The sequence below is a fragment of the Sylvia atricapilla genome, chromosome 4 (assembly GCF_009819655.1).
Source record: "Sylvia atricapilla isolate bSylAtr1 chromosome 4, bSylAtr1.pri, whole genome shotgun sequence".
In the NCBI taxonomy this organism is placed as follows: Eukaryota; Metazoa; Chordata; class Aves; order Passeriformes; family Sylviidae; genus Sylvia; species Sylvia atricapilla.
In genome coordinates this window covers 20,364,606-20,382,024 of record NC_089143.1, presented here as the reverse complement: position 1 = coordinate 20,382,024, position 17,419 = coordinate 20,364,606, and the positions used below count along the sequence as shown (strand labels likewise).

Here is a 17,419-nt window from a genome sequence, read left to right as displayed (position 1 = left end):
TAAAAATAATGAAAAACACCAGTAGTTTTAGATTAGCTCTTGCAACTGAACATGAAATAAACCTACTATTAGCCTGCACTGATCAAGACTTTCAGCAGTATTTAAGTACATGAAGATGGTTATTCACATGGTTTTGAAAAGCCTCAGTGGTTTTCTTCTGGGTTTGGGAATCAATAGTTCCATGAAAGGAAAGCACAACCAAAGACGCATTTTTGGTTTCTAAACAGGACTTTATGTTTGGTTTAGGACATTCAGGAAAGGTTATTCAACTGGGAGCTTATGGTGAAAATGATTGATTCACTGAAGTCCTCTATACCAGAAGAGTGTAAGGGTAGATTAAATACTGTGTCAAATATTCTGGACCACTTAACTGTAAAGAATAATCTTTCAGTCCGACAAAAGGAAGAACTTCTAACAGATCTACACAAGGCCTTCTGGGAACAGCTGGCGCATTACAGTAATGGTGAGTACTTAGAATGGAGCTAATGACTTACATGAGTTCTCATCATTTTAAAGAGTAAAAAAACTATATCTTCAGCCATATATATCTCTCTGTTTTAAAAAGATACTAATGAAATGACCAGGATCAGTTTTATTCTGGAGGATGTATGTTTGGAATGGGAACTTAGACTTCAGGCCTTGTATGTCTTGTTCCAAGTATTACTACATACTTACTCTACAGTTCACATAATCTAATTCCATTAATTTGAATATAGAAGAAGAATCACACTTGCTACAAGTATGTGTGATATTTCTCCATCTACTGTTCACATACTTGGCATTGCTGGTGATACTGGCTGACATAAGATACTGTCTTAGGATTTCCTGCTAGCATATAAAGCTAGAAGCTGACGTGCTATCACTCTTTTCAAAAGATTATGTTAAAGCTTATGAGCCTTCTATAAATTTCTCTTGTATTATGTCAAGCTAAAATACCTTTAAAATGAAGTCTTTTCCTCTTCCTTTTATATGTCTTCATATTACCTATCTAAAAAGTACACAATTACAATAAAGTCTAAGCTGACTGACCCATTGATTTAAGGTTCTCCTTGTGTCATTTTGTATGTTACCTAATGCCCAATGTTGAGAAATATAGCCCCAGCTTCTCTGATAGGTTCTGTTTCAGAGCTCAGTGCCTCCCGTCAGCCCTCATGAAAATGACAGTAAACTTTTAGCCAGAAGGAAAATAATGAGAACTACATCAGCAAAATTTCCAGAACCATTTCTGCTACTTTTGGACACATTTAAAGAAAATTTTCATAGCGAAGTGCATTAGGTTTAGAGTTCAGTGAACTGAATAGTCAGAATGAATGCAGTCTTGTTGTAGTATGTTCTTGCTGCAGTGCTGCTCGCTCACTTTGGGCTTAGTGGTGATAATTTGTGCCTTATGTCACAGTCATAAATTCACAGAAGCGCAAAATGATTAAGGTTGAAAGAACTTCTGGAGGTTGTATGGTCCACCCTGTCTGCTCAAGCAGGTTGAGCTACTGTTGGTTGCCCAAGATCATGTTCAGACAGCTTCTGTCTCCAAGAATGGAGACTCCACCTGGGCCACCTGTTCCAGTGCTCAGTCATCCTCATGGTGAAAGGAACCTCCTGTGTTTCAGTTTCTGGCAGCTGCCTCTGGTCTTTTCATTGGGCAAAACAGAAAAGAGTGGCTCTGTGTTCTTTGTTCCCATTCTCCAGGTATTTATATATGTGCTCAGACTCCCTCTCAGCCTTCTCTTCTCCAGGCTGAAGAGCCTCAGCTCTCTCAACTTTCTCTCATAGCAAAGATGCTCCAGTCCATTCATCATCTTTGTGGTCCTTTGCTGAATTCTCTTCAGTATCTCCATGTCTCTCTTGCACTTAGCTGTGGAGTCCAGAACTGGACACAGCACTCCAGGTGTGGCCTAACCAGAGCTGAATTGGGGGAAAGGATCTTCTTCCTGGCTTATTTTCAACCTGGTGTTCCCCAGAACCCCAGGTCCTTTCCTGCCAAGCTGCTTTCCAGCTCGGCAGTCCCCAGCATGTGCTTGTGCCTGGGGTTGTTCCTCCCCGTGTACAGAACTTTGCACCTCCCATTGTTAAACTTCAGGAGATTTGCATCGGCCCATTTGTCAAGTGCCCTATGGATGGAAGTATAAGCATGTGTGGTATATCAGCCACTCCTTCCATTTTTTGTGACCCCAGCAGACTTGCTACATTTGCACTCTGCCCAATCATTCAGATTATTAATGAAGCTACTGAGCAGGATTACACTCAGTATTGACCCCTGGGGTACACCAGTGGGTGCTGGCTTCCAGGTTGACTTCGAGAAAGTTGTCAGCCCATCTCACTGTCTGCTCATCCATCCTCTTCTCTGTGAGGATCTGTCAGGAGACTGCATTGAAAGCCTACCTGAAGTCAAGTAGCCAATATTCACCACTCTCCTGTCATCTACTGAGCCAGTTATTTGATCACAAAAAGTGCTACAGACTTGATCCTCTTCCAGAACATCTAGCTGTGTGAACAGTTTGCTGATGTTCACAAATACATGTATATTGTGATATAGTTTCTTTCATGGATATTTACTTCTAGAATTGTCTGTGCCTAGTTCATAATTTTTGCATAGATTCAGCTACTAACATTCTTTAAGCATAAATGAGTGTCTCTGGGTGATTTTTCCTTCTTTTGCCAATTTTCACTTGTTCAAAGGCAAAAACACCTCTGTCAAGGCCTTTATTTCATGCAAAGTTGGTGTTTATAATTATATATAGCTGTATATTATAGTTGGTACATCCTGTGCAGAAGAACATTATCAGCCTCCTGGTTTTAGATGGAAATGAAAAGTGCATTAAAAGAAAATTATCTAGAGTGCGGGATTTATTCCAATAGAGTCTTATGTTGACCTTTCTTATGAGTTCCTAAATATAAAAGGTAAACTGTACCTATAATTCACAAACAGAGCACAAAGCCAGCAAGACTACTCCTTGAATACAAGGAAGTAGCAAAGGATCAATAGTGTTTAAAAGTAAAACACTGCTACATTTATTTGAGTGATATTTTCATTTTAGGCTTTCCTGTACTTTTGGTGCACTTTCAAGTGTTCTGTCAGTCCATCAGCAGCCTATGGGTAAGCACAGTATATTAGCATGGAGAATAAACTACATTTTTGGTGCTGCAGTACTGTGCTCCTTTTGTTTCTCTACAAAATAATTCCTCATAGTTAAAGCAGCTTGATGTAGTGGCAGAACAGCAGCCACAGGTAACTTCTTTAGCATTCCCCTTTAGCTGCTTGTGTCAGGAGTGAAGTACTGCTCTGAGACAGGGCAACTGGGGGAAATGAATAAAATTCTTCTTAGGTGGACAGGTAATGAGACATGAAGTGGCAGAACATTTAAAGCACCAATTGCACTCAGCAGCCCAGGATGCAAATAGACTCATGAATTTATATATCACTTGGAGCTACAGGGGAAACGAAGGGGGGGAGGAACTTAGTCCCAAATAGTTGACATTACTAGCACAAAATTGAGGGACCTTGACAACTTCTTGGATGAGTCACTTTAGAAGTCTGATATGTATGGCTGCATGCCAGTTCAAGCTAATCTGAACTAGCACTGCTTAAGACCTTTTCTCCCCACCATATGTTACTGCCCCTGCCCTTGCAGCAGCATTTGCATATTTGCAATTAGGTAATGATCCACTTACTGACCTTCCTGAAGCAGGAGGGGAAGTTTGGGATGATGCATGAGGGGATCTGTTTCTTGAGCTAGCACGCTGCCTTTGCATAAACAGCAGCAGCAGTAAACGGGGGGGTGCAGGATAGTAGCAGTCCAAAAAACCTGATAGCTCTGAGCTCCATGTAACAATCTACAAGTTCACATCTAAATTAATATTCTTCAATTTGAAGCAAATTTCAAATCTTGCCTGGTGGTTACTTGTCTATTTCACTCTAACAGATTTCCGTGAGCTTATGTTTTGTGACAGTAGCAGATGCTGCTTTCTTCCTGTGGAGTTATGGTGCCTTATTGTTTGTGGTTTATGTTCTAGAATGCATGCAGCAAAGTAAAGACCTGATCTTGAAACGGCTGGAGTGCCGTGCCAAGAAAAAGGAAGAGTTCAAACGCAGACGGGAAGCTGAACAAGAGAGTCTCCTTAGCAAAACTTTTCTTATTGAAGATGTTCATAATTTTCTCAAGGTGAATAAGTAAAAGCTTATTTTCCCTGTTCTATTAGTTTTTAAAAGGCAAAATGTATTGCAGATTTCTCCCAGTTCCACAAAATTGGGAATTTTGTGTCCTCGTGAGAATCACGTGCAGTAGCACAGGTCGACAGGGTCAGAACCCCTGTTGCCATGGCTTTTCCTGCAGTGTTGGTGTTGTTGCATTGGAACAGAATGCCAGTGGGGTTAATGCAAAGTTGCATATTTTGTTGAAAACATCTTTTACTTAGATACTGTGTGTTTGCTTTAAGACAGGAAATATCCAGCCTGCATTACAGAAGAAAACAGTCTGCACTGATCTAATTGCTTTTCTATGAGTGGGGTTACTGAGGCTCAAAAGACTTAGCAAATTTCAGAGAAGTAGAGGAAAAACTAATTATGATCTCTGGCAGAATGCCTTAGAGAAGTTTTGCAATTGATAATTTAATATAGTATACAATGGCCAGTGTAACGTTTTCATGGTCATATTTTCTATAGAGATCTGTTATTATTGTTTGAAATGAATATACAAAATCAGAGTTCTTAGTGTAAATGCTGAGAGCTGCAAAATTCGAGTAACTTCTGAGAACTGCAAACCCAAGTTATTAAGAATTAAAAGAAAAAATCAATCCTCAATTTTCATGAAAAGAAATAATTTAAGGTGAAAGTGGTTACATCCAGCAGCATTAAACTTTAGATGAAATCTAATAACTTAGATAAAATTACTGTATGAGAAAACCCAGATTCCAGCTGCAGCAAACTGTCAAAATTTATTGATCTTAACACTGCAATTTTGCACCACGGGGCCATATTCTTTAATTATATTGTATGAATTGGATAATACAGTTACTGTTCCTGTATGCACACCTGCCTGGCAACACCTTACTTCAAAACAAGCAGAACACTTTTTACATCTTTGGCTTTTCATAACTTGAGACAAATAATTCTGTCACACATTTTTGTAGCCAGTGTGCACTTGTGAATGTATTTTCCTTTTACACATCATTGGACACTCTTGGACATATCCCAGATTCATTAGACAAAGCTTATAAATTTTGCATTAAGACCCCTTCCCTTCAAAGGTAGAGTCACACAGCTTTGTGCAAGAGATGATCTATTCTTATGAGCTGATCATTAGTCTAGAGTTTAACTAAGCCTACTCAAGAACTTTCTGACAGGCTGAGCGGGGAGGGGCAACTTGCACTTCATGCTGCAGGACCGAAGACAGCTGAGTTTTAGGATTATGAAATGCCTGTGTACAGATTATGAAAGTCAAGAAATGTAAGCCTTTCTGCTGCACAATGGGAGAGTCTTTTGTCCCAGAACAGATGGGCTCTTAAGTACAGAAACTCTTTGAAGAATAAGAAAAATGTGTACCTACAACCCCCATGGTTTGACTTAAGTAGTCCAGTAATTATTTTGTGAGAACAATCCACTTGGCACTGAGGAGCTATTTTGAGTTCGTTTTGTAATTTCACTGCCAGCCCAACAGTAAAGGAATTGATTCCAAAGCCTCACCATGAGCCCAGGGCTGTACCCATCAAAAACACTTCTTTTCTCTGCCTGTCCCCCTTCACCTCATCAAAGGGCTCACACCACCATGGTAGCAGCCTGACCTTTCTGCTGAATTTTAAGTGGTTGCCAATTATGATGGTGGATTTTGCAATAAATTTCATTCACATCAGATCGTTCTGAGCAGAAGTAGGGTGGTAATGATTGAGTTGCTGCAGATCCAATTTCTTATAAGACAGAATGGAATATATAGTAAAGGTTAGAGTTCCTGTATCATTCTTTCTCCTTCATCTATGTTTCTATAGGAAAAAGAACATTTTAATTTTTTCCTTTACTGGCAGAGAATACAGGAATGATCAATGAAGAACACAAACCATAAAGTGTCAGTTACAGTAATCCAGTCTGGCTCTGCCTACCCATGGTGGACATACAAGTTATAGCAGTTAACTTGTCAAATTCTGTCATGAAGTATGGCTCCATGAGATGTGCGAACTTGCAAGTCTACCTCTACAAAAATGATGAAGAGTTTATGGGCACTTTGGACCTCTTTAGGAGAGCTCTATTGACATACCTAATGAAGAAAGCCATATCTACCATGGGAGTGAAAGGGAGCACTTGGCAGATTAAATAAAAATATGGAATATTTATGTATAATGCTACTAATAGTCTGTAGATCGAGGTAGTCTTTGTCTGTGAAATATAATCTTCATGAACCTACCAACATGTCCATAGTCACAGTCCTCGCTTTAAGAAAAAAATTACATCCCTCTTAAAATTGTGACCAAGGACTAAATCAGAACCACGTCATAGATCAGCCTTCTAGGAACCACCACAGGACATGGTGACTAACCCTAGCGCAAAAGCCCTGTACAGTGTGATACAGCTGTAACTCAGGTGTCTCATGATGATATCAGATGGCTGTTCTGCAGTTCATAGTAATGGCTATGATGTAGTGATATTCATGCACTGGAAAGCAGGTTTCAAATCAGATAATTTCACATGTTTTGTAGTAGTATGTACACATTATTTAACCCCATATTGCCAAGGCTAAGGAATTTTATACTCAAGACTGGATAAGCTCAAATTAAGGTGGTAAGGTAAGTTTCACTTCTCTCTTGAGTCATGGTTCCAGGTAAACAATTACTGTTGTAGTGATAAATGGGAAGAGTATTGAGGAAGAAAAGAGAGGGATCACAAGAAACTATTGAGATCTTTTCAGCTGTTTATATGCACCTGCTATGTTTCTTTTAGGCTTACCGTGAACTGATAGAGAAACACTGGCAAGCACAGTGGGATCTGGAGGAGGAGGATGACTGTGAGAGCACAGAGGCTGTCGCCAATCTCTACAAGGTGCCACTTTCAGTGATAATTAATTTAGCAAATTACATTTTTGAAGATTGCCTAACCCCACTGCAGTGTCAGGCCTTGGGGAAGATTGGGGAATTGCAGGAAGGATCAGCTCCAGGAACTGCAGCTCCAGAAAGACAGGCTAACACAAAGTAGAAGAGGCAGGAGACTCTTCCACATTGGCTTGCCTTTTCTGTTATCTTCCCAAAGCACTATGTTTCCTAACCAAGTATCAGTCAGAAAATGCCTGCATGGTCTGCCAAAACATCCTGCCCAGGTGGCTGACAAGGTTGCAGTAATGTTGAGAGCACACGTCTGTCATTACTACCAGGAGAGAGATTTCATTTATGTGGCGTAATTATCTCTCCTGCACTGTTGCTGGATGATACTGTTCTAAGTGAACTTCACTACATCTCCAAATGCAGTCTTTTAATTTGTTTCTCACAGAGATTTTTTTTTTTTTTTTTGCTTTAGTTAGTTTCCTGACATAGGTTCAGATCTTTGGTGTAAGTAATATTCTACGCTTCTTTTCGTTACTGATTTGGAAAATTCTAGATGCTTCATGCTTTTGCATCATCTTTAACTATTTTCTGTCTATGCAGAAAAAATATGATAACATGATCTATCTGGTGAAGCTCAAAACCATAGTCAGTAGTGACCTTTAATTAAGCTGGAACTAATCACTTTCAGCTCAACAGGATCCTTGTCATGATTAATTATGACCAGATCAGGATGTTGAAGAAACTTCTGGTCCCTATCACATGAGGATAATACACCTGTACAGTCTTAATTAGCAGTAGTCCACATGCACTTTTTCAAATGCCTTTGATAGAAACAAAAAGCCATTCTGTTTAGAACAAATACTTTTGCCATGGTTTTATGTAATAGCACAAGCAACAGATAAATTGAGACAAATTACTGCTTTGGAGACAGGAAGGGTTTGCTTAGAAGGATATACCAGTGAATCAGAGTAGATTAAATGTACAAAGCTATTTAATAGAAAAGTCAACATGTTTGCTGATATTACTGTGTTCAGTTCATCATCCATTGTTACTAACTCTCCATCCTCTTCCTCAATTCATGTGAAGTCTGGAGACTAAACAAATTTGTTTTTATCCTACACAATTCCACATCATTTGTGAAATAATGTTGCTTCCCTTTATTGTGTACTCTGCTTTAGTAACACTAAGACTAGACTGAAAATCCTATTTCTTTCAGTACTAAGCTAAGTTTTCTTTCCCACTAAAGAAAAAATTGGTTTGGGTAAATTAAGTTTTTCTAGAATTGCCACGTTGCCAGGAGAACTGCACAAACTTGAACTCTGCCAGATCACCCAGCTCTAGGCCATTATATTCCATATTACAGCTGCTTTCCTATGGTTATACTCAAACGCTCCCAGACATGAAAAACCTCACATATTGTGATCCAACTGGCATCTGTTAAATAAGGGTCCACAAATCTCAATTTCCACTTTTTTTTTCTGTAATAAAACATTTTTACTGTGATATTTAATATAGTGAGCAACTGCACTTTCTCCCCTTAACCCCAAACACAGGTCCTACAAACTCTTTTAGGAGAGGAGGCTGCTTTTGAATATACCTTGTGAGCTAGGAAGAAGAGATAAGACAAATGAACATAGTCCAACTGAAGGTAAATGGGGCTGTTCTGACTTCTACAGCTGAGGACAGTGCAGTGGTTACATGTTTTCCATAACCAGGGGCAAAAAAGCAGTAGTAGACTTATTAAAGGAAGGAGATGCATCTCACAGACACAATGCCTTTGCTTCTCTCTCTGATCCACCACACATGCAGAGCAGAAGTGCATCATGTACAAGCCTTTCCCTGGGCAGCAGGACTTTGCCTCTTCACTTAGTTGCTTAGTTTTCATAAGAAGAAGCTGCTGCTCTTAATGAGGAGGGCAAGGTAGCAGTGGGAAGATGACAGGGATTTGAGATCCTCCACAGTGCAGTTGTGTGACTGCAGCTCAAGTAGACTTAAACAAGCAGCATTAACAGGCTGGGTATTAGCAAGCCTCACATGGCAGCAGTCAGTTCTGTGCTACAAGACGTATGTCCCTGCTGCATTTGGACCATAGTCCTTTAGACAACCAGCTAGTTTGGGCACTTCTGTGAACACTGCAAAGCTTGGTGTTGCCTTTTCAGATCTGCACTCCCTGAGGCTTAACTGTTAGTCATTTGCCGTGCAAATGAAGAAGGCAAAACATGATCTCAATGAAAAAGGTGATATTAAAGATACAAGGAAGAGGTCACCATGTGACCGAACAGGGAACCAGTGAGTATTCTAGGGACAGAAGAAAAGGTGTCGCTAACCTGTAAGTGTCACTCACTTGTGTATGATCCTTAGCTTGTTCTTCACAATGTTCTTCTAAGCCCTTGTCAAATTTCTATGCATTTTCCATTTTTTCATTTTTTGCCTTTTAAACAGATCAAGACAGATTTATATAACCCTTTAGCACTAGGGAAGTCTGTACTGCTACAGTAAATGGAATAATTATCCAAATTGGTGAATAAATATGTAAAAACTCAATGATCTGGAAGCTGACTGTGTTTGCATAGAACAATTGAGTAGGTTTGTTTTGTGTACGCATGAATAAATCAATTAAAATGATTTAAGCAAGGTCAATGGAATCTGTTGATGCCTGAAGTGAATGAACGAGTTATATTTGGAGGATAGTGTAGGACTTTTCAGCCACACTAGTGGATTAAAAGAGTGTGCTGTAGGTGAATAGTCTATGTCTAGACACAGGCTCCATACTAATTTTTGAAATGTGTGTTGAAGAATAGAGGTGAATGATTTTGATTATTACAGTGTATCATCACTGAAGGAAAAATTGAGCAAAGCTAATTGAATGGATCAGCCTAATTTTTTCATGAACAGAGTCTGCAGAGTTGTCTTGTATACAAGGGATTTAGTGCTGGTTTTGCCTTCATTTTCTATTACAGGCAACATTAACACATCACCCACCCCACTCCCTGCCCCAATATATCCAGTTCTGTTTCTCTTTAACAGATTAATGGTTTTCTCAAGTCTGTCTCAAGTCTAACATATCAGATACTCACCAATGTTTAATCTTTTCCCTTTCTTTTGTTGTTGTTGTGTGAGCTACCAATGTATTTCAGTAGGGAAAGGAGAACTGAAGAGGTTGAGAGATAACAGTTCATTATTAAGAAAACAGACATATAAATTGCACAAAGGAAATCAATTAACAGCTAGGAATTACATAGTACATGGTAAGATAGGTATTTTTCATCAGCATTTATTTCAAAACCATAAAAACACAATTTATTGTCATTTATAATTCCCCTTTGCTGATAGCAGTTCACCAGAATGTTATTTCATTTGGCTTGAGACAGGAATGAAATGCACAAGAATTTAGACTAAAAGCTATTAAGTCATGAGTGTTATCAATGAGCAAGGTAGTAGACATTTTATGGATGGGTAGACATAAAGTTTGAGGAAAAGTATTTGATTTTTTTTTACTTTGTAATAAAAAGGGGGAAATATTTTTGGCAAAAAATAAATATTCTCAGGGACTTACTCTTTCATTACTTTCCTTATGTAATTTTGTTAGCATGAGATATGTTTAGGGATGCTGGACTGCATTTTTGGGTACCAAAATCTGGCATCTTTTTAAGGAGAATCACTCAGTTTGTCTCAGATGGGAATCCCTATGAAGAGACCTCCACCTCAAAGGCTCACTTTTGAAATTTTTGCCCTGTGATTTACCCCAAAAATATAGCATCATCTGATAGATTAAATCTGTGAACTCATACCATGGGAGCCTATCCTAACTCTGAGTTTGGGCACTATTAGATTTGTTTTGGTCACTTCAGTCAAAGCTGATACAAGATGCCTGATAGGGGTAGACTTCATTCTAAAGTTTTCCTCTTGCCTTACTGCATAAGAAAATGTATTTTACCACTATACAGATTCACAATTGGCTAGTAGTTAGTTAGTAGTTAGAGCTCATGAAGGACACATAACCTTATCCACAAAGACATATTTCTAAAAAAAATGTACCAGAAGAGAAGATTGAAACTGCCTCCTGAATAAATCAAAAAACCAGTGAGGAGGCAAGACTGAAATTTCAATAAACCTGCATTTTAAATGTATGAAAATCAAGCAGTGGGGCTTTTTTTATTAACTTGTGCTGAGGATGACTTCACTGTCACTATGCTTTATTGATGTTAGGATGCTTAAAAGCAGGTAGGATTTTCATTTTCCAATTGACTTTCCAGAATTCTTCACATAGAAGAGAGAAGTACATGCAATTAGTTTTTCCCCATTTCAAGTGACTTTATCTTCTGAGTATATGTGAGGTGTCTTCTATTGGCCAGTGGTGTGTGTGTCCAGTGTCCCAGAATTTTAGAGATATTTATGGGATGTATGATCTGAGTATTGAATCTCTGTCCTCCATAAGATACAATATGGGTTGGGACATGAATCTCTTACCTCCTAACTGAGCTTCTGGTGGCACATGCAGCAGTTTCCCACCAGATACTTCAATTCCTTTAAGAAAATGTTCTATCACAAGTTGACAAATAAGTGTGCAGTTCCCTCCTTGAGATAATATATACTTTTCAGTGGCTGGCATGTAAAATAAACTACAACCAGCCTTTCTAAATACATTTTCCTGCTTCACAATTTCACTATTCACTCATCTATTTGTAGGAACCTTTTAATAATTTAGGTTTAAGGGGGAGAATTAATATTGTTCTTTGAGTGAAATCTGATAAGCTATGTATTTCATCTGTTTCTTGACAAAATTATATATTTACTACCTTGCTTAAAATTCAGATGCTCTCAGCATTTTAATCTAAGCCCATTTTCTTTCTATGTATACCCCATGGTATTACTTTATGCTTGATGTATCTCTCTGGGGATTTTTTGAAAAGCTTTGAGATTGACTGCCAGGTACTACAAACAGGTTCATTCAATACTGTAATCAGCTATTCTATTAATGGAATCAATTTGAATAAATTCCATTAAGTCTAGATTCTGAAAACAATAGATGGCATATCAGGAAGCATGTAAAAAATATTTGTAGAGGCTCTAGTCCAAAAATAAGATCCTGGAATCCGTACTGATTTTCCTTTTCTTTCCTGTGGAAAATAACTTTTATAATACATAGTATGCCAATCCTGTTCACAGACAGACTTTATTGCAGTTTGATATCAAATACATTCTTTAGACTACAAATTTTTGAACTATTTTGTTAGTTTGAGCCACTGGGTAGAATTCAATCACATCTGCAATCTTTCCTAAATGTAGACTTAGTATTTCCCCTCTCAAATTTTAAAAGGCCACTCCACCACATTTTTTCAAGTGCTGCATTAAACAGCATGGCCTTTGGGTACAGCATGCTCTTAGGTCTGGCATTCAAGGATTGCCTGGGCTCTGATGTCCATGTGATCATCAAATTAATGAGATGATATAGATAAGGGATTTTGTGGGAAAAGGAACAAATCACATTTTTCTTCAGTAACTGTCCCCACTGTGACAGTTCCAAAGGTATAATTTGAAGGTGCAGGGGGTACAGGCAGAACAAAATGGCATTGACAGCAAGAAACAAAAGACTGTATTTTTGTTCTGTGCAAAATATTTCATAGCAAATAATAACACAGAGCTGTGAGCATGCCAGGGAAATGCTATCTGTTCCACAGCAAAATGTGTTCAAGAGGGATTTAGCTGCCATTGTTTAAGAATAGAACTCCTTAACACCCTGCCTGAGATCTTTTGATCTGCTGCAGTAGAAATGCCACAGACTCCTCTAGACTCCTGAACTACTTCAGACCAAATAGAAATTCTTATATCACTGAACACCCAGTAAAGGCAGGAGAATTAATGTGTCCTGAAAGGCTGGTAAAGCTCAGAGGAGAGATGGCTGACAAAGATAGAGCCATTATTTGTTAAATGTTGTATGTGATGTGTAGATTAGAAATGCAGTAACTTCGAGTTTATGTTAAATCTGAGAGCTTGGAGCCTTGGATTTTAAAATAACAGCAGAAGAGGGAATGCAGGCAAACCATTTGGCACTGCTTTTGCCAAGCTAAGCCAGGCCCACAAGAGCACAGATGATTAGGATGGTGTAAATCATGTCTCTTTTTGTAACAGGAGCTTGTAACTATAATAATAAAGGACTAGGGGCAATAATCCTTCAGCACAGGATGTATCTGTGTAGCAAAAGTTCCCTAAATTATACTGTCGTGTCTAGATTATGAGCAATCACTAGAAATGGGAAAGAAGTTAGATATTATGTTGGATCTTTGACTCAGTACTCATTTGCCCAGTGCTCATTTTCAAAAAGCCATAGTCCAATTTGCAAGAATTCAGAATACTTTAGGATTAAAGAAAGCCAGTGGGAGCTGGATTCTGAAAATCCTGCCTTCTTTAAACAGGTAGGAGAGTGGAAAGAGCTGAGACAGCTCATCTTAAAGATGTAGTGAACAGGTTTTTTAGTGTTGTGCCTCAATTTTATCCATAAGAAGAGGTTACTGCAGGGAGCTGTTAAGCTATTTATTGTTTGTGAAACAGCTAATTAATATGGTGATTAGCATCCTAGAGGGATCATAGGAGGAAAATAATAATTTAGTACTCAGTGCACAGCTTGTGTATTTTACAATAAATGACAAATATTAAAATATTTTTCAGAAATCAATCAATTCAAAGGGTATTTATAAACCTAAACATAGAACAGATAAAGGTGCTGTGGAAACATTACATGAACCCCAAATGTGTCATTATGGGATATCAAAAAATGTATCATTATAGTATCAAACTATATTTCACATTCAATCTAAGTTCTGGTCTTTATTTATGAGTCCTAGTCCTTGCACTTTAACATTCTCTTTTGGGGTTTGAGGAGTTTTTTAATTCTTATTTTTTAGTATTTTGTATTTTATAATTCAGTATCTAGCAATTGGAATGAGCTCTTACATAATAGTACATTATAGCAGTGTATGTCCCCCGAAAAACATTCCACTAGAACTTCTGTTGTCTGCAGACAAGTATATTTGACATCTAGATAAATATCCCAGTGTTTCTATTGAGAGGTTCTAGATTTCAATCATCTAGGAAATTGTAATTAAACCTGTATTTAAAGGAAGGCAGCATCTAGAAGACCTGACTTCTTATTTTAACAGGAATTCTTGTAAGAGTTTTTAAAATATTATCAGTATTTTAAAGAAAAGAAAGTGATATATATGTTTTGAAGATGGTTAACACTGATTGCAATGAAAGCAAGCCCAGCTAGGCAGTAAAGCTCTTTGGACTGGTGGGATCATGTGGAGCTCACACAAAAATAGCTCATCATCCTGCAGGAATACTGCAGTGTCCATGTGACTTTCCAGTATAGTCTTGTTCACTTTTCAGCTGGGAAAGCTACCTGTCCCAACCCCTTCTCCCCAGGAATTATCTCAAATGGCACCAAGTTTGCCAACACAGCTCTATCACCACTCTGTATTTGACAGTGAATCCAGAACAGAGTTTTTAGCTTGGATGTCATCTGACTAAATCACCTTGGCACTCCTTGTGAGTGAAAAAGCTTCAGCAATTAAAAGCTGTTCATATGGGACTAGTTTCCTTAAAATCACTGCAAGATGTTTGTTTTCCTGGGCTTGAAACTATTCTGCATCAGGATGAATTTGAACAATTCAAATTCAGGCATTGAAGGCATCTTCAGGCATTGAAGAGTGTCATATTTTGAAGTACTAACTATTGATATTACTGATGTCACTTTTGTCTATCTAAAAGCCATACCATCCCTTTTAACTCTTCCCTCTTTCTTCATTCATTTCATATCAGCACCTAAAAAAATGTGCCTCTGAGGTGTTGTTTCACCAGATTGTTTCCACAGCAACTTTCAAAATAGGTGGTTTTATAACACATCACCATAGCCAGTAAAAAAAGATATTCTTTTCTACTTCTGTCACATGTGAGCAACAGTAAGGGCACAGGGTCTCATGTGCTCCTACCAGTGTCACATTTGAAACGTCTTGTGTTGCTTGAACTAAAACATTTAAGTTGTTCCATCTACAAAACCTGATTTTTTAAATCAAGCCATACTGACACTGGATTTTAGCTCTAGGATTTGGTCACTAGCCCAGTGTATTTACATGGTTCCCTCACTGCTATCTATCATGGAACATGCAGGGAAACAGCTCCAGAGGGCTGGGGTTCACTTTGTCTCCTGTTTCTCTCTGTCCCTCTGTTAGGAGCTGTATTCCAAGGCTTCCCATGCTTTAGCAGAGTTGGTGACGGAGCTGTTTCTTGAGACCCTGCCTGTGGTGACCAGACTCTCTGTAAGGGAATGTGAGCTTCTGAAAGAGGAATGGCAGGAGAATTTGCTTCCTCAGCTGGAGAAATGGGAGAACCACCGCCAGAGACGCTGGAAGCTTTTCCAGGAGCAACTATTGCAAGAAAAAGAAGTAAGATCCATGTTATGTTTTGAGATCTCAGTGTCTAAAAAATGGGATAAAGAAAAAAAAATTATTAAGATACTTACGGTGGAGAATGTTTAGTGTATAAATATACAGCCTAGTCCAGACACAGCTCTAGGCTGAGGAGGAGCAGTTTTACCTGCAACATGAAGTGAATATATATGCTGTGCATGTAGGCTTGCATAGAGGAGTCAGAATGTAATTACTGAACATCTGTCCATAGTGTTTGACAGCTTTGTCAGTGCATAAACACTTTCTGGCAAGCTGCTCTCTGATGTCCTCAACTCTTGGCATCTACAGAAACAGTACAAAAAAAAACCTTCACCAGGTCTGTTAGGAGAGGGTACATATAAATACAATTTACAGGCAAGGAAGCCTGGCAATAAAAAATATTTCTTACTCATTTTTGTGCATTAATACTATAATTACTGGAAAGATATGATACGTACTTTTATAAATTTACTCTACTTTGCAAAGGGGAAAAAACACACATCCAGCTTTGCTGCTCTATGTGTGCCCACTAAAGGGGGCATTGAAACCAAAAGAGAAAGCAAGAACAAATGCTGAGGCAGATGTCTTTGGCATCAGACTGGGGCTCAAATATACCTTCGGTTTATTCAGGCAGTCCCATGTCTCTGTTAGCACTGCTTCTATCACAGATTAGTCAAAGAAAGACCTTCTCTGTTCAAAGGTGTGTCCTTTCCTAAATGTTAGGTGTGTGCTGCAATGTATAGAGTAATTGGAGCTTCTTAAATAAAAGGTTGGCAGATTTCTTTAACACTGGCAGAATCGTATTTTCCCTTGCCCTCATTCTCCAAAGTGCCCAGACAATCCAGTTCATTGTTAATGAGGTACTGAGCAAGTCCCTAATTATTGTAAGCTGTGTTAAGGTGTTCAACTTTTTCACCCACTCGTATTTAGGATTCTACTGTAAAACACTGTGATTCAGGAAACTGTAGGCTTCCTACTAAATCTGGTAGAGTTGTTTGCTAACCAGTGGGTTTAGAAAACCCTTGGAATTACAAAAGTAAATTTTTTCATTAAAATTCTGAGGCATTTCCTTTGTTTTTTTCTGTATATTCCTTAATCTGGAGTTATGCAATGAGCACCTCCCTGATCTTTTATATGTCCTTTATTGTAACTGACCTGTTTTGAAAAACAATTCTATTTTTCTGTTTTGGTGTCACAGGGCTATCTAGCAAACTATACTAAACTGTGCTTGGGACCAACCACTGATGCCAGTGGATCTGTTCACATGCTTAGTTATATTTGTATTTTCTGGGACTGTTGACTGGCATTTAGTGTTTGATTTTAGCATACCTGTAACTTCGGTGATTAATGAAACAATGTCTGACTGTGGGTTTTTTTTAAATTATTTTGCCCCTTTTTATCAAGGGTTAAATTGAATACCTGACTTGTCAAGTTTAAACCTTGCTGTTCATTTTCACATTCATCAAGGGTGCACAAGTTGCCTGTCCTTGTATGTGCATGACCTGGAGCACATCTTGTAGCACAGAGCCCTAAGCAACGTGGTGGTATAAAAAACCACAGAGAAGCGCAACAATGGCATAAAAAATGTGGGATCTTATGAAGCAGGAGAATCAGGAGGTTCTGGTGTGCAACTTATGAATAATGTCATGTCAGAGTGCACATTAGGGCACCTCTGCTGTGTCCCTTCCTGTGTCTCACTGAACCTCAGTCATTGTTCAGGGCTGGAGAGGATGCATTTAACAAATAAGAGACTCACCACAGAGAGAGGATGTCTCAAGTCATGTCTCAAGTCTGACCTTTTGGTCAAAAAATGCTGTTTATACATTCCTCTGTTGCTATCATTTGGCACACTCTTGAGTGGAGAAACCATATTCTGGGAACTTTTCTCAAAGGATTTAAAGAATTAGTTCATCTCCAGGACTCAGCTGCTAGATAATAGGTCTTTGGGC

At 38.5% G+C, this 17,419-nt stretch overlaps 1 protein-coding gene across 3 annotated transcripts in view; it reads left to right on the top strand.

The window, feature by feature from the left end:
- Positions 1-17,419, top strand: part of EVC (EvC ciliary complex subunit 1) — a 49,764-nt gene that overhangs the window by 15,402 nt on the left and 16,943 nt on the right. For all 3 annotated transcript variants that reach the window (XM_066317247.1, XM_066317246.1, XM_066317245.1), the window contains 4 exons: positions 247-463; positions 4,012-4,160; positions 6,926-7,024; positions 15,255-15,467. In XM_066317247.1, the coding sequence (XP_066173344.1) occupies positions 247-463; positions 4,012-4,160; positions 6,926-7,024; positions 15,255-15,467 (678 nt within the window). The remainder of the gene's footprint in view (positions 1-246; positions 464-4,011; positions 4,161-6,925; positions 7,025-15,254; positions 15,468-17,419) is intronic.